At 38.6% G+C, this 22,646-nt stretch overlaps 1 protein-coding gene across 1 annotated transcript in view; it reads left to right on the plus strand.

Moving 5' to 3' along the window:
- The window catches only part of LOC122218481, a 144,609-nt gene that overhangs the window by 103,035 nt on the left and 18,928 nt on the right, over positions 1-22,646 (plus strand). Inside the window, exon 3 of the mRNA XM_042936705.1 lies at positions 8,756-8,828. Within this exon, the coding sequence (XP_042792639.1) occupies positions 8,756-8,828 (73 nt within the window). The remainder of the gene's footprint in view (positions 1-8,755; positions 8,829-22,646) is intronic.

Consider the following 22,646-nt stretch of genomic DNA (forward strand, 5'->3'; position numbering starts at 1 on the left):
TTTCTTGCAATTCTCTTCTTTCAACTGGATACAAAGGAAATTATCCCTTTATTGGACTGTAATTGAGGTTGCTTAGAAAAATAATAGTCATATGAGCACATGTAGGTTAAAAATATAATGGACTTAATCAGATGGCAACCTCTGTGGGATCTGAGCCCCTAACCTTTTATACCAGCCTCAGGGAGATGGCATATGATATGATTAAAAATATTATTGGACAGAATAAATATATAGTATGTATACATAAATACACAATTCTGGATTTACGTTGCTCATGAGAGGCTGTTAGCAAATCCCAGGACTAAAATATACCATCCATGCCAAGGTTTCTCTGAATATATTTCCTGTTGTACTCAGGACGAAGTTCATTCCCAAGCTTTATAGCAGACTGAGTGATAGTGCTATCATGAAGGGCAGAGCACCTGAACCCATAAACAGGGTGCAACATAGGGATATAGGACTGGTTAAGAAGGACTTGCACGGGAGAGAATCATAAAACTGCTTTTGAGAAGCCTCTGCTAAAAAATATGGCTGCTGTTGGCATGGTTGTTGCCCAGATTTCGGGCTGAACAGCAGCCTTTTATGATCTGAGGCATTAAATTCCCTTTATTAACACAAACAATGAGTCTCCCAAAAGGACAGAGTTAAGGAAGCTTCAGAACACGAGAGGTCCTCTGGGTGAGGCTTTCTCCCTTCCCCAGATCACCATTTCTGGGGTTATGCTGATTTTTTGTTTATAGACTCTTACAGCAGTTTACATTCTGGTTTTTATTTTTTTATTTTTTGTTTTTTAGAGAGAGGGAGCAGGAGCAGGGGAGAGGAGCAAAGGGAGAAAGAGAGAATCTTTCCATGCTAAGCGTGTTGCCTAATGTGGGGCTCTATCCCATCACCCTGGGATCATGACCTGAGCCGAAGGCAAAAGTCAGATGCTCAACTGACTGACCCACCCAGGCACCCCTGAAGTCTGCTTTTTGGTATTTTCCCGTTTCATTGAACCCTTTTGCTGTGTGTTGTCTCTTCATGCATGTTATTAATTTCTTTTCTTAAAATCTTTCCATCCCTACCACCACTCTTGCAGTTCAGACTACCAGACTCTCCTGCCCAGATTGCTGTACTAGCTCCTACTGTTCTCCCTGCCTGTCTTTACCCTTCTAGTCCATTCTCTACATTCCACCATCACGATCTTTCTTAAGCCTAAATCTATTATGTAATTCCCCTGCTTAAAAACCTCCATTATTCCTCACTACTCTTAGGATAAAATTTAAATCTCCAAGTGGGCTTACAAAGCACTGGATAACCCATCCTCTGCCTGCCTCTGTCACTTCTCTCACCTAATACCTACCCCCTCCCATCTCCCTACCGGTTTAGGGAGATCCACTAACCTCCTTCTTCAGAATTACCCTAAGATGCTCGTTAAGAAAGAAATCCAGATCCCTGCATTCCATCCAGTACTGGTGGGACCAGAATCCCAGGGAGCTCCCAAGAGGAGGCTCCTAAATACCAATCTAAGAAACATTTGCTAGGCCATTAAAGGGGTGAATGTGAATTGAAGCCGCCTGGATTACAGTGGGCAAACTCTGCTTCATTAGCCAGGTCAGCTATATAAGAGGATGATTTCAAAGGTGAGAGAGGTCTGGTGGGGCAGCGGTATTGCTTGCTGTCTGTGGCAGTTGTGTGTGCTATTTCCTTTAGAAATTTAGAAATCTGAGAATCCTTCCAATACTCTTGAAAATCTCCTTTTAAAATACAAACTATCTTAGAAGCTTATGAACTGGTCTTAACTTAGATTGTTAGAGATTTGGGTAAAGTACAGAGAAAAGAGGATGAGATTTGGAGTCAGATGACCTGATTACAACTTGAGTCGATCTTTGCTGATATTTCAACCTTGGGCAAGTTTTTTCAATTTCCTGATTAAATTATAGTTTCCTTATTTGTGAAATGGAACTAATAGTATTGTTAGGTTTAAATGAAGTGAGGAGATGTTTTGTAAACTGTTAATTGCCATCAGCCAAGTTGGTATTCTGTCTTTGTTTCTGTCTTTGATTGAAGAAAGAGGAGAGTAATGGGTCTAAAAATGGGATACTTAGAATTCAGAAAATATTTTGAAGTGAATTTCATTGACATCACGATGTATCAAAATTTGTGGGATACAGTGTAGAGAGGAAAATTTGTAGCACTAAAATTGAAAACATTTACTCTTCAAAAGGAAACTTACCATAAAACATAAAGCACAGACTTGTATCTAGAATATATGAAGAATCCTATAACTCAATAATAAGATGACAAATGACCCAATAAAAATGGGGAAAGGATGTGAACAAACACTTAACCAAAGACAATCTATGGATGGCTAATAAGCACATGACAAGATGCTCAGCATCAGTAGTTACTATGGAAATGCAGACTGAAACCACAATGTGATACCACTACACATTTAGCCACTAGAATGGCTAAAATTACAAAGATGGACCATACCGAATGTTGGCAGGGATGTGGAGCTCCCAGAACTTTTATTCACTGCTGGCGAGAATGTAAAATAGTATAGCCACTTTGGAAAATAGGTTGGCAGTATGGTGACCCACTTGGAACCCCAAAGTTGGTATAAAGATTATTTTAAGTTGGAGATATTTGGGATTCAACAGATGCAGAAAGAAGCCTTCTTGGAACTTCCTTTATTTGGCTAAAAGTAGGCAATTCTGAGAAGTGAGAATTGCCATAAATTTCCTCTTTGGGGTAGCCTCTATTGTTAGGAGAGAGATCAAGAATAAACCTACCATAAATCTCCTCTTTGGGTGACAATTACAGCCACTGGGAATAAGTAATGTTAGAAAAATTTCCAATCCACTGAATAAAATCCATGAGTCCACATTGATATAAATAAGTGAATAAATAGATATAAATGGGAAGTTGTATTAAAACAGGGTATTTACATAGTTTCAAAGTACCTCCCCACAAAATACCTAGTAATTATAGGGGAAAAGAAAATAACCTCAGGTGGAAAAGCCTGACAAACACCACCTTCATCAAATGATCTAAGTGAACATCACCATCATGAGAACAAATTAAGAGCGTGTGACATTTGATAGGGTGTGATGACAAGTATTTCTGATATTCCTGCCAAAGATATGTAACTTTAATCACATGAAAACATCAGACAGTGCAAAATTAAGGGACATTCTTTTATTTTTTACTTATTTTTTAATGTTTATTATTTTTGAGAGACAGAGAGTGACAGAACATGAGCTGGCGAGGGGTAGAGAGAGGAGACACAGAATCTGAAGCAGGCCCCATCCAGGCTCTGAGCTGTCAGCACAGAGCCTGATGGGGAGATCGAACCCACGAACAGTGAAATCATGACCTGAGCTAAGTCAGATGCTTAACTGACTAAGCCACTCAGGTGCCCCTAAGGGACATTCTTTTAAAAGAACAAAAACAAACAAACTGGCCTATCGTCTTTACAAAAAAAATTTTTTTTAATGTTTATTTATTTTTGAGAGACAGAGAGCAAGCAGGGGAGGGGCAGAGAGGGACGGAGACACAGAATGGGAATAAGGTTCCAGGCCCTGAGCTGTCACCACAGAGCCCCATGCAGAGCTCAAGCCCACGAACCCTGAGATCATGACCTGAGCTGAAGTTGGATGCTGAACTGAGCCACCCAGACACCCACAAACTGGCCTATAGTCTTAAAAAGTGTCAAGGTCATGGGGTGCCTGGGTGGCTCAGTTGGCTAAATGTCCGACTTCAGCTCAGGTCATGATCTGGTGGTTCATGAGTTCGGGCCCTGTGGCCTGGAGTCTGTTTCGGATTCTGTGTCCCTCTTCTGCTGCTCCTCTCCCACTCATGTTTTGTGTGTGTGTCTCTATCTCTCAAAAATAAATAAACATTAAAAAAAAACAAATTAAAAAAAAGTGTCAAGGTCATGAAAGTCAAGGAAAGACTGAGGAACCATTCCAAACTGAAAGAAAATAAAGAGACATGACAAAGAAAAGCAATACATCGTTCCAGATTGGATCTTTTTGCTGTAAATGACTTACTGACAAAAAAGGTGAAACATGAAAGGAGTCTGCAGATTAGATGGTAGCAATATATCAGTGTTAGTTTCTAGGTTTTGATAGGTGTATTTTAGATATTTAGATTTAGATATTAGCTAATTCCCTTGTTTGTAGGAAATGTACACTAAGGTATTTAGGGAAGACAGGCATTATATTGGCAACTTACTCTAAAATGGTCTAGGAAAAAAAATTATTTGTACTATACTTGAAATTTTTCTATAAATTTGAGACTGTTCAAAATAACAATTTGAAAAACTTTATACAAAAGAAATCATCTTATAGTATGGAGTCCTGTGGGGCAAGAGACGTCAGGACGCCAGATATGATGCTTTTGCAGTAGACTACATAAAAAAGACAGTTGTTTCAAGCAGAATAGTAGTAAACAGAAATCTTTAATATGTTCAGGAGAGGCAACTGATGATAAGTGGAGGCTGAAAGGAAGAAATAATTCAAGGACTATTTCACACCATTTTCTTGAGATGGGGAGACTGGGAAAGGAACGGATTTGGGAATGAAGTTAGGAGCACTGTTTTAGGCATGTTAAGCTGGGGATGTCCATGAGATATCACAGTGAAGGTGCTGAGTAAGCAGTTGAAAACATGGGTCTGACACTTAGGGGACAGTATAAATTTTTGAGTCACCAACACATAACGTGGTTTCATCATAGACCTAATAAGATCACTGTTTCAAACAGATTCTTGGTACAAAACAACCAGATTTCCTCTAGTGTAAAAGTCAAGCAGAGCCAGTTCTCCAACTTTCTTCTTAATAATGTGTTGGCTACTCTGGGTAATTCTACCTTTTTTTTTTTTTTTTGTCTTTAGAGCAGTAGGTTTTTCCTCTGTGATACCCTCAACCTCAGCATTTGGAATTTACTCTTTAAAAAAGTTTTTTGTTTTTAAGTTTATTTATTCATTTTGAGAGAGAGAGAGTGAGCAGGAGAGAGGCAGAACTTTTTAAAACAAATATTTGCAATTTGATAGAGAAAATGAGAGAGGCTGTTTGTCCCTCACTTTTATATTTTCATTAAATCCACAGATACGAATTTCCTGTGACCTGGGATCCTGAGAACAGGACTCTTGGGAGGGAACCATGAAAAATCAGTTCTGTTGGTGACATTTCCACCTTTCTCTTATTATTTAGAAAGTTCACTATGAAAAGATCTCTTAGAAATTCTCCCAGAAAAAAATTTTTTTTTCTATTCTGCTACTTTGCCTGCAAGTGAAGCTATAGTCCTCTTGGGTGGACATCATAGCCATTTCCCATTGTTGGTTATGAGGGCCTCCAGGAGGAAATTATATGAGTTTACATGTAAATCAGGCAGTGAGAACAGACTGTTTAGATTCAAAAAGGCTGTTTCCATGGAACTGATAAAAGACAGACAAGGGGAACATTTCTATGGTCCAAAAACACGTTCTAATAGACAATTTTCTTTTCACATTTCAACAGTGTTCTTCAGAGTTGTAACGAGGGTCCCATGTGCCCACTGCTCACCTCTTGAGGCACTTTGAACAATGTCTGCCTGATGGCTGTTGCACCTGTCTTTTATTCTGTAAGGATTCTTAAGAATAGTGACTGTAAGCCTTGTCCTACATGATATTTACTTTTACTTGTATTGACCTGGGTTTGACTTTTTGAATAAGGACTTCACCATCTGTCTTTACATAAAACGTTTCCAGTTCACCCTTACAATAAATAAATGACAAGAAACTCTCCTTTTCTTCCAAACAGCTCTTTAAATCTCTCTGTGTCCTTAAATCTTAGAGCCTCCTTTTCTTCAGAAGAATCAATACCTCAAATTTCAGGTGTATGTGCACACTCTGGAGTCAGGTTGTTAGGGATCAAACCTTGTTCAAACCTGTGAATCTGTGGAATCGCTTGGACTATAAGTCACAGTTTCCTCATTTGTTAAAAAGGGATATAGTGAGGGTCAAATAAAGGACTCTTGGGAGTTCTTAATGCAGAGCTGGCACTTGGTATGTGCTAAATATGGTAATTTTGTCATTATCTTCATTATTATTTCCCTTACTAGTCTAAAACCATCCTCCTCAAAGGGCCAAGATTCTGATCATGTAGCAGCTTGAGCTAAGTGATAATTGAGCTTTTTCTGAGCATCTTCTAGAGACCTCTGCCTCACTCTTATCATGCATTTTGTTATACAGGACTAGTCTGTAGCCAGCATGCCCATGTGCACTGGCCACCATCACTTCTGTGACTGGTTGGTGTCCATAGTATGAGGTAGTTATGTATTTTGAATAGCCCCATGATTATAAATGTTACATTTATAATGTTGGATTGAGAGTTCCCAAGGGCAGAGATTGTGCTTTCTTGATAACCAGTGGGTTAAGACCATGCTTAACAGATGGTAGACTCTCCATAAGTTTTTGATGAACCAGAATAAATTGTGGGATCTTGAGGTGTCATGGTAGACTTGAGGTGTTACACAAAAGCTGGCCACCTTTTGGCTGGACCTCTCAAAACAAGTCATATGGAGGAGCTTTGTCTAGGGAGGAAGGTGGCTGTGAGCCTCTACCTCGAGTCATATCCACATGAGTACCTCCAACCATGTTGTACTCAAGCCTATAGCAGTTTTCCCAACAGCTTTTCATCACAATCAGGGCATTCACTCTCAGACTATGGAGGTTTGCTTTGGGAGGCATTTATTATTTGGCTCCTTTGAAATGTTTAGCAATGCAAACAGGTCATCTGCTGCTGCTTAATGACATATGAACTGTCACAGTTCCCTTTTTGCCTCTTTCCTCCACTTCCGCTCCCTCCCAACCATCTCCAACATGTGATTAATTCAAAGGTGGCAGACAGCATGGGGGCTCTTTATCTTCCACAACCCCTGTAGAGCTGGAGGATAGTAGAAATTGCAAGATGGTTTTCAAAATGTAATTGAGGAATGATACAAAATCCCATCTTGTTCGACTTGTTGAAAATTCCTGCATATGGTCTTTTAACACCGAGAAGGCTTCCATGTATAATAAAATATTCCTTTCAATTCCAGGGTCTTGTAGTGAGGGTGGGGATGGGTAGTTTCTAGGCCAGAAACTTCTCAGGGCAGTGGTTTTCATTTGGGGGTGTGGAAGTAGGGCCTTAAGCCAAAACCCAGTCAGGTGAATGAGAAAAGTGACTGTAAGCAGTACCGTTAAGGTACAGTAAAAGTGAATTCATGTCAGAAATGAAGGTGTCGAGGCTGCTGCATCCTAAAAATTAATACTAGTGGGAGTGGAGGCACCTGGGTGGCTCAGTTGATTAAGTGCCTGATTCTTGGTTTCGGCTCAGGTCATGATCTCGCGGTTCACGGGTTCGAGTCCCGCATCGGGCTCTGTGCTGACAGTTCGGAGCCTGCTTGGGATTCCCTCTTTCCCTCTCACTCTCCCCCTCTCCCACTTGCTCTCTGTCTCTCTCAAAAATAAATAAACAAACTTAAAAAAATAATAGCATGAGTGCCAGGGTGACCTCTTTGAGACACCTCTGAACCTCAGGACCCACTTTAAAAACCATTATCACCAAGATAAGGAGACCATTTAAGTCGACATGAATAGGGTTAAAACTGGCCAGGAACACCTTGTACCTCAGAACAAATTCAGATTCTTGCAAACCAAGAGAAAAATGTGTGTGTGTGTGTGTGTGTGTGTGTGTGTGTGTGTAAAAGAAATAGAGAAATGGAGATTAATAAGGAGAAAAATGGAAATATATTTCCTGAAGGCAGTTGTTTTCTTTCTGGAGAAAAAGACTGAATAAATGGAAAGAATGTTGGACCAGGAATTAAGTGACTTGGGTCTGGGAGTGGAGCTTGGTCTCTCTGAGCCTATTGCTCACTGACCCAAACCTTAGCTCCATAAGCTGTGAATGACCTCATGGGTTATTGTAAGGTGATAACAGGGGCATAACTGCCTTGAAAGTAAAGTTGATAAATACTGCAAGCTATCGTTGCTATTATTACAGAAGTGAAATACTACAATTAATAACTAACAAAGGCTGATATCAAGGACCTACACACACCATCTTAGCCAGGACTTTATACGCAAAACTGTATCTATCATGACTGAAGTACATGCCAAGTCTTGTGGATATTGGATCATAACAAAAAGGTAGAATCATGTTGCTAAGGATTGTACACCAGCAATTACCTCTTGAAGGGAGATTGATAAGAGAATTAACTCAGCATGCCAAGAACCATCTGAGAACGTTTTAGAAAACAAACACTGTAAGATCCCCTGTGATAAAAATTTAGTAATAAAAGTTGTATTTTCCCCTTCCTTTCTGCCTGCCTTCTTTCCTTCTTGCCTGTCTGGCTGCCTGCCATCTCACTTCGCACTCTTTAACTCACTTCTTAAAAGAATAATTGAGTACCATCTCTGTAAGATATTGTGCTGGTCTCTGGGAGGACTACCAAATAAGTAGGGCATGATCCCTGCCTTCAAGGAGCACCCTGTCTACTTTGAGGAGCATTGGAGGTAGAGCCACTGGTCTTCATGAATCACTTGTTGCATTGCAGTGGATCGATAAGATTGAATCAGGGCTGGGCACAATATGTAATCATGCCTTAGTGTGATTCTCTCTACCATAAACACCATCCCTTTTCCTCATTAGGTGGTGAACTTCTTATAGATCAGGTTAAGCCACTGCTTTTCTGAATGCCTTCATGGCTAACCCAGACAGAGTTAGCAACCTCTTTTTCTTTATTTCCACAGTACTTGGAGCAACATAGACCCCAGTTCACAGATCTGGACTCTGCCCCTTACCAGTTACTTACCATTGACCTAGGTAAGTTACTTGATCTCTCTGCTCACCAGTTACATTCTGTAATATGAGGCTGATAATGCTCCCCGGAAGTGGTGGTGTTGCAAAGATTAAATGAGATAATGTAGTTGCCTAGAACAGATGGTGATCCTCAAAACAGGAGTTCACTGAATGAATAAGAACATTTATAATTCTCTATTAAAAGTATTTGTGAAGCTTGACTCCTGCCCTAGACTCAGTGCTCCTTAAGAGCAAGCACCATGCTTCCCACTTGAATCTTCGAGGCTTTGCCCATAGAAAGTGCTCCATAAATACTTGATTTATGAACAAAGTAGAGAATGGATGAAAAGTGGTTAAGAGTGGGTAAGTTAAAGAGATGGCAGAGCTAATTTGCTGATATGTTTATGATTACATTATAATTTTGTGAACTCATTAACAAAGTGGGAGTGTAGTGGGAGCAAGTTAATTGATTTTGTTAGAAAACTTAGAGAAAAGTCTAAGTCTACAGCCCAGAAATGCTGCTGGTAAAGCTGACTGTCTTGACATCTGGAGTGAATTAACTTCTAATTGGAGAGCTCATGGGCCTTAGGAGCTGCCAGGATGTTTGGGTGAAGAAAGTAGTTTTTAAAAAACATGGCACATTGTCATGTCACCAGGTTGTTTTCTTTCCTAATAACAGAATATTTTAATGTTTTGGGGGCCAGAGTACTCCTCCTGCTATAATGAATTTATAATAGATTAAGATGAGTTATGCAAATGTGATCATCATAATTACAGTGACTTTGAGTTTATGATCTCCTCTATTAATTATTCTTCAGTGGTTTAACAGTACAAGAGTTCAAGATATCAAAAATCACTCTGCTATTGTGTATTACCACCCCCCTCTTTTTACTTCCTAGGAATAAATGTTTATTAAGTGAATATATATCAAGGTGAAAATGTCCTCATTTTAAAAACTAGCATCATAATTTCTCATAGGGAGGGAACAAACTTTGATTAGGAAAATATCTTTGATAAATTACTTGGGGGCAAAGTGAGATCCTGTGAAAACCGGATGGCAGGAACAAAAAAGCATGCAGAATTGACCAGAAGTTTGAGGAAGGGAGGGTAGAGACTGAGATGAGAAGGGGGGTGGGGAGGGTAGAGAGGGGAGGGCTGAGCAACAGGGCAGAAGGCTAGGGCCCAAGTTAGAGAAACTTTCTTGGGACTCGTGGAAGCAGAATTATTTCAAACTAAGTTTCAAGTTGTTTCCACTACTGGACTGTAGCCCTATTTCTGGAAACCTTCAAAAAAAAAATCTTTGGGTGGAAATTATGGGCAGCTTGAGTCCACTTCTGGGTTGATATAGCCCCAAACAGGGGAATCATGAGCAGCAGATAAGAGCCAGAGGGAAACTTGAATGAAGAGGTGGCCTTCACTCCCCATGCCCTGTCCCCAGCCCCAGGAGTTTGGACTTTACACAATTCTCTGGAAAGATTAATTTTATCTAAATCTTTAAAAAAGGTAAAGAAGTGGCTAAGAGTGTGAATTCAAATCCCTGTTGCTATCCCATATTGCCTTGGGCAAGTTACTTAGCTTTTGTAAGTCTCATCTGTAAAATGAAGTCATACTTTTCAGGGAGGATTAAATTAGATAAAGCTAGTAAAAAGTGCTTACAACAGGGCCTGGCACATACCAAGCATTTCATAAATGTTAGGAAGTAATATAACTATTGTATATGTGAAAACAATTCCATGGTGTTTTTGGTCCAAATGATGCTTTTGCTTAGGAGATTCAGGCAGTGAATCCTGCCAGAGTTCATACCTTCCAAAGCAACGGTGAGGGCAAGTCTCAGTTCTTAGTACAGACTTCTTACTATCTTTGCAGGGTAGCACCACACATGCCTCATATGCAGAAATTATCTTCCTTCCTTATATTGGTAGCTTTGACCATGGCTTACCAACCCATAGTTCCAACTTTGTGACGGTGACGATAGCATTTTGGAACCATGCCTGGATCATCATACTAATGGTCCCTTATATTTATATAACCTTTTAGAGTTTACAAAGGGCTATACACACCAGCCGCTAGCCTTATAAATAAAGGTGCCCTTATACTCACTTTGCAAACGAGAAACTGTGGCTCAGAAAGCCTGGCTATCCACAGCAGCAGACCCACAGTGGCTGTAAAGTAGAACTCAGGCTTTTTGGACACCTTTTTCATTGGAATTTGAGAATATGAAGGGATGTTCTTTATCATCTAAAGTAGCACTAATATCTGTAAACCCCTGCCCAGAGAGAGAAAAGCAGAAGATAGTTTTGAGCTATTTTGCATATCAAAGGACTTAGTTCTCCCTCTTTACAGATCTGAAGTTTATCTGCCCAAATTAAATGCAGACTTCTAGTGCTAATCTTATATATTTCCTTTTTTCGAATCTCTTTGGAATTTGTGATTTGCTTTAGACAGTCGACCAATTTAAAAAAAGAAAACCGTAGACTTTATCTTTGGAGAAATTCTAGGAGGGTCTCCTTTATGAACCAAAAATACTCTCTTCCCCTGAACTTTCCATCTCCCCTCTTCTCAGGGTATTGCCCTGACCCTGGTGCCTGAGTGCGAGCTTTTCTGATTAAAAGCAAAATGCCAGTGGCTGCTTCAGTTACTTTAAATCCACTGTCACCTATTTTTATCTTGCTTGTATGATCATGAGATAACAAAGCCATGATCCATAACACTTGAGAAGACAATATTTGGGGACGAGGAGCTAGTGCATGCTGGAAAGAAGGGCAGATGAGGAAGAAAAGAAGCCACAGTGAGGAGGAGAACTTTTTAACTGATGAATAAGCCTGATGGGAGGAGAAACCAGAAACTTGCTTTGCAAAATCTTACTGTAAGTACCTGTTAAGGAAGCTGGGCCTGAAGCTTAAAAACTCAAGTGGAGCTAGAAACCCAAGACTAGGATAAATATCTGCTGGAATTATTGTCTAACTTTGGGAAAACATAGAGTGAGGACGCTGTACCAGAGAGAATGGCTGGTCAGTAATTGTAATACCTTCACTCTGGTGACCTGAACAGGTTAGAACAAGTTTGAACAGGTGTAGAAGGTGTCATGTCCACACACTGGACAATCTTAAAGACCTAAAGATCCTGGTGTGTGAGTGTGTGTGTGTGTGTGTGTGTGTGTGTGTGTGTGTGTAGGCTGGCTCACACTAAAAGGGGCAGGGGGTGGAGGTAGGAAAATGTCAGAGAGGCCTAGTCAAGTGGGACCTCAGGAAACAAATCCCAGAGAGCAGTTCACTTCTATAAAGGACAGATTACTTAAAAAATACATGTGTAAATTTGTGTTCTCATTTAATAACTTCCCGGGGTCTCTCTCTCTAAGGATGTGTTAGTATGTAGAGAATGAGAAACCAGACACTGATGGATAGGGTTTTATTTTGTTGCTCTTTGTTCTGCAGCTATAAAAGGAGTATCTTCTAACTGGCATTGCAAGCTGATTTTCAGAACCATGCTTTAGTATGATATGTAATTAATGACTGCAAAGTCTTTTCAACAAAGAAAGATGGCAATACCTGGCAATGTTAATTAAGTATAGATTTGAAAGATCCTCTTCTGAAGGTTTGAAATTAAATGCCAAATGATGTAGAGGGTCTTCAAACGCAATTAAAGAAACATATCAAGTTGACCTTCATCATCTTCACTAATTAATATTTATGGGGTGCCTAGACATCTTGCTTGGTGTTGAAAAAGGAAAAGAATCCGGAATTTTATGATAGTTGATAAAATACTTATGAGCTCAGTGACATGGTAGGAAAGGGAATAAATGAACCATTTGAGCATAATATGAACCATTTGAAGAATTTTGAAATTTGTTGAGACCTCATTAGCAGGATCCTGAATATATCTTCTCAGAACTAATAGGTTATGCTTCTAATGTATCAATTTACTCCTTTAAGAAGAAATATCTAGAAGAAATTGAATCGGTTATCAAAAATCTCCCAACAAATAAGAGTCCAGGACCAGATGGCTTCCCAGGGGAGTTCTACCAGACGTTTAAAGCAGAGATAATACCTATCCTTCTCAAGCTATTCCAAGAAATAGAAAGGGAAGGAAAACTTCCAGACTCATTCTATGAAGCCAGTATTACTTTGATTCCTAAACCAGACAGAGACCCAGTAAAAAAAGAGAACTACAGGCCAATATCCCTGATGAATATGGATGCAAAAATTCTCAATAAGATACTAGCAAATCGAATTCAACAGCATATAAAAAGAATTATTCACCATGATCAAGTGGGATTCATTCCTGGGATGCAGGGCTGGTTCAACATTCGCAAATCAATCAACGTGATGCATCACATTACTAAAAGAAAAGAGAAGAACCATATGATCCTGTCAATCGATGCAGAAAAGGCCTTTGACAAAATCCAGCACCCTTTCTTAATAAAAACCCTTGAGAAAGTCGGGATAGAAGGAACATACTTACACATCATAAAAGCCATTTATGAAAAGCCCACAGCTAACATCATCCTCAATGGGGAAAAACTGAGAGCTTTTTCCCTGAGATCAGGAACACGACAGGGATGCCCACTCTCACCGCTGTTGTTTAACATAGTGTTGGAAGTTCTAGCATCAGCAGACAACAAAAGGAAATCAAAGGCATCAAATTTGGCAAAGATGAAGTCAAGCTTTCACTTTTTGCAGATGACATGATATTATACTTGGAAAATCCGATAGACTCCACCAAAAGTCTGCTAGAACTGATACATGAATTCAGCAAAGTTGCAGGATACAAAATCAATGTACAGAAATCAGTTGCATTCTTATACACTAATAATGAAGCAACAGAAAGACAAATAAAGAAACTGATCCCATTCACAATTGCACCAAGAAGCATAAAATACCTAGGGATAAATCTAACCAAAGATGTAAAAGATCTGTATGCTGAAAACTATAGAAAGCTTATGAAGGAAATTGAAGAAGATATAAAGAAATGGAAAGACATTCCCTGCTCATGGATTGGAAGAATAAATATTGTCAAAATGTCAATACTACCCAAAGCTATCTACACATTCAATGCAATCCCAATCAAAATTGCACCAGCATTCTTCTCGAAACTAAAACAAGCAATTCTAAAATTCATATGGAACCACAAAAGGCCCCGAATAGCCAAAGTAATTTTGAAGAAGAAGACCAAAGCAGGAGGCATCACAATCCCAGACTTTAGCCTCTACTACAAAGCTGTCATCATCAAGACAGCATGGTATTGGCACAGAAACAGACACATAGACCAATGGAATAGAATAGAAACCCGAGAACTAGACCCACAAACGTATGGCCAACTCATCTTTGACAAAGCAGGAAAGAACATCCAATGGAAAAAAGTCTCTTTAACAAATGGTGCTGGGAGAACTGGACAGCAACATGCAGAAAGTTGAAACTAGAACACTTTCTCACACCATTCACAAAAATAAACTCAAAATGGATAAAGGACCTGAATGTGAGACAGGAAATCATCAAAACCCTAGAGGAGAAAGCAGGAAAAGATAGCAGTCTCTTACTCGACACATCCCCAAAGGCAAGGGAATTAAAAGCAAAAGTGAATTACTGAGACCTTATGAAGATAAAAAGCTTCTGCACAGCAAAGGAAACAACCAACAAATAAGGCAACCAACGGAATGGGAAAAGATATTTGCAAATGACATATCAGACAAAGGGCTAGTATCCAAAATCTATAAAGAGCTCACCAAACTCCACACCCGAAAAACAAATAACCCAGTGAAGAAATGGGCAGAAAACATGAATAGACACTTCTCTAAAGAAGACATCCAGATGGCCAACAGGCACATGAAAAGATGCTCAACGTCGCTCCTTATCAGGGAAATACAAATCAAAACCACACTCAGATATCACCTCACGCCAGTCAGAGTGGCCAAAATGAAGAAATCAGGAGACTATAGATGCTGGAGAGGATATGGAGAAACGGGAACCCTCTTGCACTGTTGGTGGGAATGCAAATTGGTGCAGCCACTCTGGAAACAGTGTGGAGGTTCCTCAGAAAATTAAAAATAGACCTACCCTATGACCCAGCAATAGCACTGCTAGGAATTTACTCAAGGGATACAGGAGTACTGATGCATAGGGGCACTTGTACCCCAATGTTTATAGCAGCACTCTCAACAATAGCCAAATTATGGAAAGAGCCTAAATGTCCATCAACTGATGAATGGATAAAGAAATTGTGGTTTATATACACAATGGAATACTACGGGCAATGAGAAAGAATGAAATATGGCCCTTTGTAGCAACATGGATGGAACTGGAGAGTGTGATGCTAAGTGAAATAAGCCATACAGAGAAAGACAGATACCATATGTTTTCACTCTTATGTAAATCCTGAGAAACTTACCAGAAGACTATGGGGGAGGGGAAGGGAAAAAAAAAAAGAGGTTAGAGTGGGAGAGAGCCAAAGCATAAGAGACTCTTAAAAACTGAGAACAAACTGAGGGTTGATGGGGGGTGGGAGGAAGGGAGGGTGGGTGATGGGTATTGAGGAGGGCACCTTTTGGGATGAGCACTGGGTGTTGTATGGAAACCAATTTGACAATAAATTTCGTATATTGAAAAAAAAGAAATATCTATAAACTATTGCAGAATCTTTGACTAGTATTTGAATGTCAGCAACTACCGCCTCTCTGCTCTCTATAATTCAATTCAATTTAATTTACCTATGTTATATGTATCATCTACCAAAGTCCAGTGCTAGATTTTTGTTGGGAAGATAGAAATTAATAAAATAAGATCATTTTCTCAAAGAAAAGATCTAGTAGTTAAGAGACTTGATTCTTGAGGAGTCTGGCTCCTGCCCCCTTCCCCCCCCCACAACCCCCAAAAGCTGTGATATTCTTTGCTTACTTGACAAGCCTCACATGTGCTCCCTATGCCAGACTCAGTGCATAGTGAGTTGAAGTGTCTGAAGGGAAATGCAGTCAAGGATTCAGGTTCTTCTGGGCTGATCATGTTCTTTGCATATTTCCCTTCTTGGCCCAGGTACCTTCATTCCTAGGTCTCTTTAACTGGGACTTTGGCTGAAGTCTTCTTCAAATGCCTCTGTCAAGGGTTCTTATGGGTGGAAGTCAGGGGAGGAGGAAACTTACAAGACACTTTTTCCCACTCTGCCTGTATTCAGTATTTTCATATTCCTAGCTCTCCTTACCTCCCCCCAGGGTCCCTATGGCCCATAAAACTGCAAAAGTCTTTTGTTTGGGGTCTCTCAACAGTGAGGCAACCCCTATATCTGCACTGATTCACCTGACTGTGGATGGGTGTGGCATTTCATGGGGGAAAGTGGTATGGGGGAGGTGGTACTTTCTCTCATTTTAACCTCTTATATTATCTGATTAAGGACTTCACCATTACATTCTCTTTGGCTTGTTGCTTTAATTGGCTTCTTTGACACCTGGTGGCTCACCTGAGCTCCTGACAGGTACTAATCCATCCATATTCCACCACTTCCTAGCTATGTAAGATTGGGCAAGTTACTGAACTTCTTTCCCAGTCTTCAGTTTTCCTGCTGTAAAATAAATGTAATACTGTAATAACACCTATTCCAGAGGATTGTTGGGAAGACTGTATGAGATGATGCTTGTGGCCTGCATACAGTGAGGCTTTTAATAAATGTTATTATAATATATACTATTATGTAAGAATCTCACAGCCTTCTGGGGAGATTCAGCTGTGAACAATCACTCATTGATTGATTCAGCCATTGAACAATCTTTCAACATGCCTTTTGTATCTACTATGTATCAGGCTCTGGCTGTAGAGAAATAATATGCATGTGTTCTCTTGACTCTCACAGAGGCTGGGAGTCTAGAGGGAAGACAGATGTGGCCCAACTGAAAAGGAAGTATGTACAAGATGACACAAGAACTTTTGAGGGTAAAGGCAGTTCATTGGTGAGGATGTTTTGGCTGAAAGAAGTCAAAACCCAACTCAAACTGTCGTTAATAATTTGAAATTTTATTATTGCATGCTACTGATGTTAAGGTCAGCTGCCCAGTGATGGCATCAAGAACCCAGATTCCTTCCATCTCTCTGCTTCAACAACATTGCTTTCATTCTAAGACCGTCAGTAAGGCACAATATCCAAGCATATTTAAAAATTATAATGTACAGAAGAAAATATTTCATTCCGTATCTTTTTATGAGTGAAGAAACTTTTCCTGGAATTCCACCAGCCAACTTGTCTCATCTCATTGTACAGACATGTGTTATGTGCCCGTCCTGCACAGGTTGCTGCCAAGAAGAATGAGATTACCCTTAGAATATGGAGCAGGGATGACATTAGCCTCTCTCAAAGCACATGATGCATGGGGAAGGGTGGAGACCTGAATCAAATGAAGGCTATGTTAGAAGTGAGGGACAGGATGCATGTTTGTCAGGAGCCAACCATGTTCTCTGGAGGCACCCAGATGTGCATGGGGAAGTGAAGGAAAACTGACATATTTTTGCCTTTGAGTTAGTACCCTGAACTGAGACTTGAAAGATGTAAACGTTGACAGGTAGATAATGAGGAGTGGATTGTTTTGGACAGTAAAGAGTATGCTAGACCGAGGGAGGAATAATTGCAAGGGTGAGGAAACATGAAGTAGTATGGGACCTTTACTTCCTCCCAGGACAGAGTAATAGGAACTAGATTTACTTTCCCATTTAGAGCAACTAATAAAACCAGAGAAAATATATAAAACTACAGTTTTCAAGACACTGAACACCAGGCAACAAAGGATAGTGATCCCTGAGAAATTGGAAGCCAACAAAATTGCTCATGCAATTGTTCCGTTTACTGTTTTGAGAGAGTTTCCAGGTCATGGCACAGGGAGGATGTAGGATTACAGAGAAAATATTTTCATGTTTCTGCACGGTTAGGGATTTCTGAACAGATTTTGATGAAACTTGGAATCTGACCCTAGAGCAAGTCTTAAAAGTTAATTTATAACTGTATAGAGAGTAAGAACTCCTGAGAGATTTACCTAATACCAGAGATACATATTTATATATCAAGAGGGGATTAAACCTGGAACTTGGAAACATCTCTGAACTGTAAATCTGGAAACACTGGATTATTTTTTCCCTGGAGAGATTTATTTACATTCTAAAAGGTTAGAGCAGGATATTTCCAAGGAGATTCTCAGATGTGGAGGGGAGGCAGCAGCCTCTTTCTCCTGTATGCAAGTATAGGAAATTAATTTTTCTGTTTCCCTCACCTACGGGGTGAGCTTGCCATTCACACAGGACAGATTTTCATATCTAGTTCTCATCATGTTGGTTTGGAGACCTGGGGGAGTGACACTGCAATGTTACTCTATTGATCTTGCTGTGAGTGTAATAAGGAATATGTTTCTGATCCAAAAGCCTCAATGTGCATTAAGGACAGCATTAATAAAGATGAATATTTAAAACATAACAGAGAAGGAACCCTGGCAGAGGTTGACAGACTTCCTAAGTTGAGGAGATGGAATTGAGAGTCTGGGGAGACCAAGGAGGGTAGAATTTGTAAAACAAAGTAACAAAGGGAAATATCTACACAGAGGGAGAACCTGGATATTCACAGGAGCTTCTCTTTGAATAGGCAGTAGATTACTGATCAGTTCACGTGTGTGAGAAAACTACTCAAGGTGGTTGGAAGGGGAAGCAATCCAAAAGGATTAAGAAACAGTGCCTGGCACTAACACAGTTCCAGAAATGTTGTATATTCCCACAAGCCAGACTGGAAAAATTCATGGCTTATGGGAACATTGTGTTGAATACTCATAGTGGGGAGTAATTTGGTCCTAGATGGGAGTACCACTTGGGAGCTGCATAGCAAATCATGAAAGCAAGATGCAATAAGATCAAACTATTCCTGGTAACTAAACTGTATCCTAGACACAATTAATGAATATTTATATGAGTACAAAAATACCCAGCACCCAGCAAATTAAAATTCACAATGTCTGTCATTAAAACAAAGATTACCAGGCATACAAAGAAGGAAGAAAATATGACCTATAATGAGGAAAATAATTAATCAATCTAAACAAATCTGGAACTGACTAATTCTAATTCTAAATAATAGAATTAGCAGACAAGTACATTTAAAAATTATAATTATATTACATATGTTCAAAAAGTTAAGCAGAGACATGGAAGATATAAGAAAGACCCCAATTGAATTTCTAGATGAAAAGTATAAGGCTTGAGATAAAAAATAATACAGTGTATTTATTGGTAGATTATACATGAAAAAAAATTAAGTAAATGTGAAGACTCAGCAATAGAAACTATCCAAAATGAAACCAGAGAGAAAAAATTATTTTGTTTTAAATGTAGAGTATTAGTGAGCTGTGGGAGAACTTCAACTAATGTACATGCTAATGTACATGCAATTGGGAGTCCCATAGGAAAGAAGGGGTTGGGGGTGGGGAACAAAAATATTTGAAGAAATAATTGCTGAAACATTTCCAAATTTAGTAAAAACTATAAGAAAAATCTAAGCACAAGAAATATGCAGAAAGCTACATGAAGGTATGTAATCAAATTGCTGAAAAACGATGATAAAGTCAAAGTCTTAAAAGCAGACAGAGAAAAAGACATGTTAAATATAGAGGAACAAAGATAAGAGTGGCAGCAGATTACTTATCAGAAACAGCAAAGGAATATAATATTATTGCGTTTAAGGAATTATAAGCACTTGGTATTGGGGGAGGGCATGAAGGGATGGATAAGGGGCTGTGGCAGAAGATATGTCTGCATAGGCTTGTTGAGATCAGATAATAAAAAGTGTTTGGTGCCCTATTGCAGGTATTAGAATTTTTCTTGGAGGTCATAGGGAGCCATTAAAGAATTTGGGGCAGGAAAATGTCATCGGATTTACATGTTTGAAAGATCCTCTAATGACATTGATTACACAATTGTATTAGTAAATGGATGAATGAATGAATGAATGAATGAGTGGAAGAGGGTGGTTTGGAAAGTTGAGAAACCGGAAGAAGAGAGTGGAACCATAGGTAAACTACTGTATTCATTTCATTTCATTTCATTCATTTGTTCACCACCTGTTTGCTAAGTTCTCCCATATACCAGACTTTAAGCCAGCTCCTTGAGATACTATGGTGAGCAAAGTGACTATTTATATAAAAGGTATACAACTCTCTAAGTATGTTGTATACATCTTTCCATGTCAATATGAGTAGATGTTTTGTTCTTTATAATAGCTGCATAGTATTCATTCCTTCATTCATAAATTCATTCAGCAAACATTTATTGAATGTATTTTATGTGCTTGGCTTTGGGCTAGGCACCAAAGATACAGCAATGAATAAAAAGATTCCCTATGTTCATGATGCTTATATCTTAGTTGAGGGTAAGAATAGACATATAATAAATACATAAAGGTAGATATATGTACACTATAAGGGTTTACCAAAGATCATCCCTTTTGTACAGCCAAGATCTTCTCTTCACTTTGGACTTTATCTTCAAAGCCAATTTGTTGGAGCCCTGCTTCAATGTCATTCCTGGCATCTCTGAATTTTGTGTGATGAATAACCTCTTAATCATATATGTTTCCATTAAGTGTAGTTAGGAAAATGAAGTAATTCAAGAAGATTTGAATTTCAGATTTATTGTTAAGATAATCATAACCACATATGAGCAAGTGTTTTTTTGAAGCGATAATTTCACTATTTGTTTATATGTTGAATTTTTATCAGTTTATTGAAGTATAAATGTATATTTATTATTATAAGAGTAAAATAATTAGTGATGGTGGTCAACGTTGGTAATTTCCTGTAAAAAGCAAACATTAAGTATTTTCAAATGGTTTCATAGGGAAATAGATTGATGGTTAATACAAATGATGCAGTACCTGCATAATTTTAGTAATAATATTATATATATTTGTGCTAACAAATGTTTATAAAAATAGAAATTATTATTACACGACTCATAGCAGTAAGAGTAGTAGTAATAGTACTAATGATGAGGATGATTAGGCTATATCATTATTCTAATCCTTGTAGATTGTATGCTAGTGTTGATAACATTAAACAAAATAATTTTTAAGAACTGCATTCAAGTTTCAGTTAGTTAATTCTGTTTAGGCCATGAGTGTTTTATAAAAATGGCTTCTTTCTTAACAGAAACCCATGGGGGAGGGGAAGAAAAAAAAAGAGGTTAGAGTGGGAGAGAGCCAAAGCGTAAGAGACTCTTAAAAACTGAGAACAAACTAAGGGTTGATGGGGGGTGGGAGGGAGGGGAGGGTGGGTGATGGGCACTGAAGACGGAATCTTTTGGGATGAGCACTGGGTGTTGTATGGAAACCAATTTGACAATTTCATGTATTTAAAAAAAATGGCTTCTTTAAGATTCCTCACATCCTGTGAGGATGGGTTAAAAGCAGAATATTAACTTTGGCACCTCAGAATTTCACAGAGGTAAAAGACTCTCTAATCATGTTTTACAATATCCATGAAAAATAATCTTCAATTAAGACACAGGAAAGAATACAAAGAAAATAAAATGTTAGAGAGAAATGAGGTACCTAAAACATTTTGTTTGCATAACTAATCTAGAAATGCACTCTGTTAGAATCCTTTCAGGAAACGATTCCTTACAGTTATGAGTCTATGAAGGCTAAAGACTTGAATAAAAGAATTGTTAAAATGATTGTTATAGCCTGTTTACAATATTCAGTAGTTAAATATGAAGGATATTTGAGGTATGCACATAAATCTTAGATAAAAGTTCCTTCTAGAAAGCATATTACTGAAAATCTCTTTTGCTGAATTATAGTATCTGCTTTGAACACAAAGGCAATAACAGCATTAAATGTACTACTTTTGTAAATCATATATCATACATTTGGGCATGCAGAGACAACCAGATGTCTTTTAAAGTTTGACAGTCTGGTGGATTAATGATAAATTCAACTTTGTTTCTCTGTACTAGCTTGCCAAAAGATGTCAGGTCTCTCAGAGCCAACAACATAGTGAATTTGATTGAAGAAATATTTATAAATAGAAAACGAGAAAAGAAATTATGTGATTGACATTAACAATAGAACAGACATGGTGAAGGGGATGTGTGATTCAGGAATTTCAGTCACTGTTTTCTTCATAACCTTTAGTTATGTGTTCAGAAAGTAATTACAGCACTGAAGAATATAATAGGATTACGGAACCATAAGCAGGAAATGGTGGGCCACTGTCAACACTGTTCAGCCAAAGACAACCATCATGACCTATAAGGAATTTTTGAACTACCTTGTGAAGGACTTGCACAAGGTATTCAAATAGGATGGAAGAGGAACGGTTACATTTGGCAGACAAAAATATCAACATAACAGCATTTGCTAGCAGTCAAAGGGTTGCTTGAAGAGAAAGTAATTTGTTTTTAGAACCCACGGAAGAAATTATCAATATAAAGTATATTGAATGTGCAAATATTTCTTCTATAATACCTTATATAATCCTCCCAGCATTTGACTAGAGAGAAGGTGCTGATATAGGTGCTCATGCAATAAAAACCGAGATACAAATGGAAAGTCCGAGCTCATTTTGTTTATCTAAAAAGAAAGTTACATTATTCTGTTGTCATATTTCTAGACCCAGGGTTTAAGAACATATTTAAAACAATTTAATTCCAGTATAGTTAAAATACAGTGTGATACTAGTTTCAGGTGTAGTGACTCAGCAATTTTATACATTACTCAGTGTTCATCCTGATAAGTGTACTCTTAATCCTCTTTCCTTATTTCACCCCTGCCTGGTAACCATCAGTTTGTTCTTTATAGTTAAGAGTCTGTTTTTTAAGCTTATCTCTTTTT

Source organism: Panthera leo, chromosome B1 (assembly GCF_018350215.1).
Source record: "Panthera leo isolate Ple1 chromosome B1, P.leo_Ple1_pat1.1, whole genome shotgun sequence".
Classification (NCBI taxonomy): domain Eukaryota; kingdom Metazoa; phylum Chordata; class Mammalia; order Carnivora; family Felidae; genus Panthera; species Panthera leo.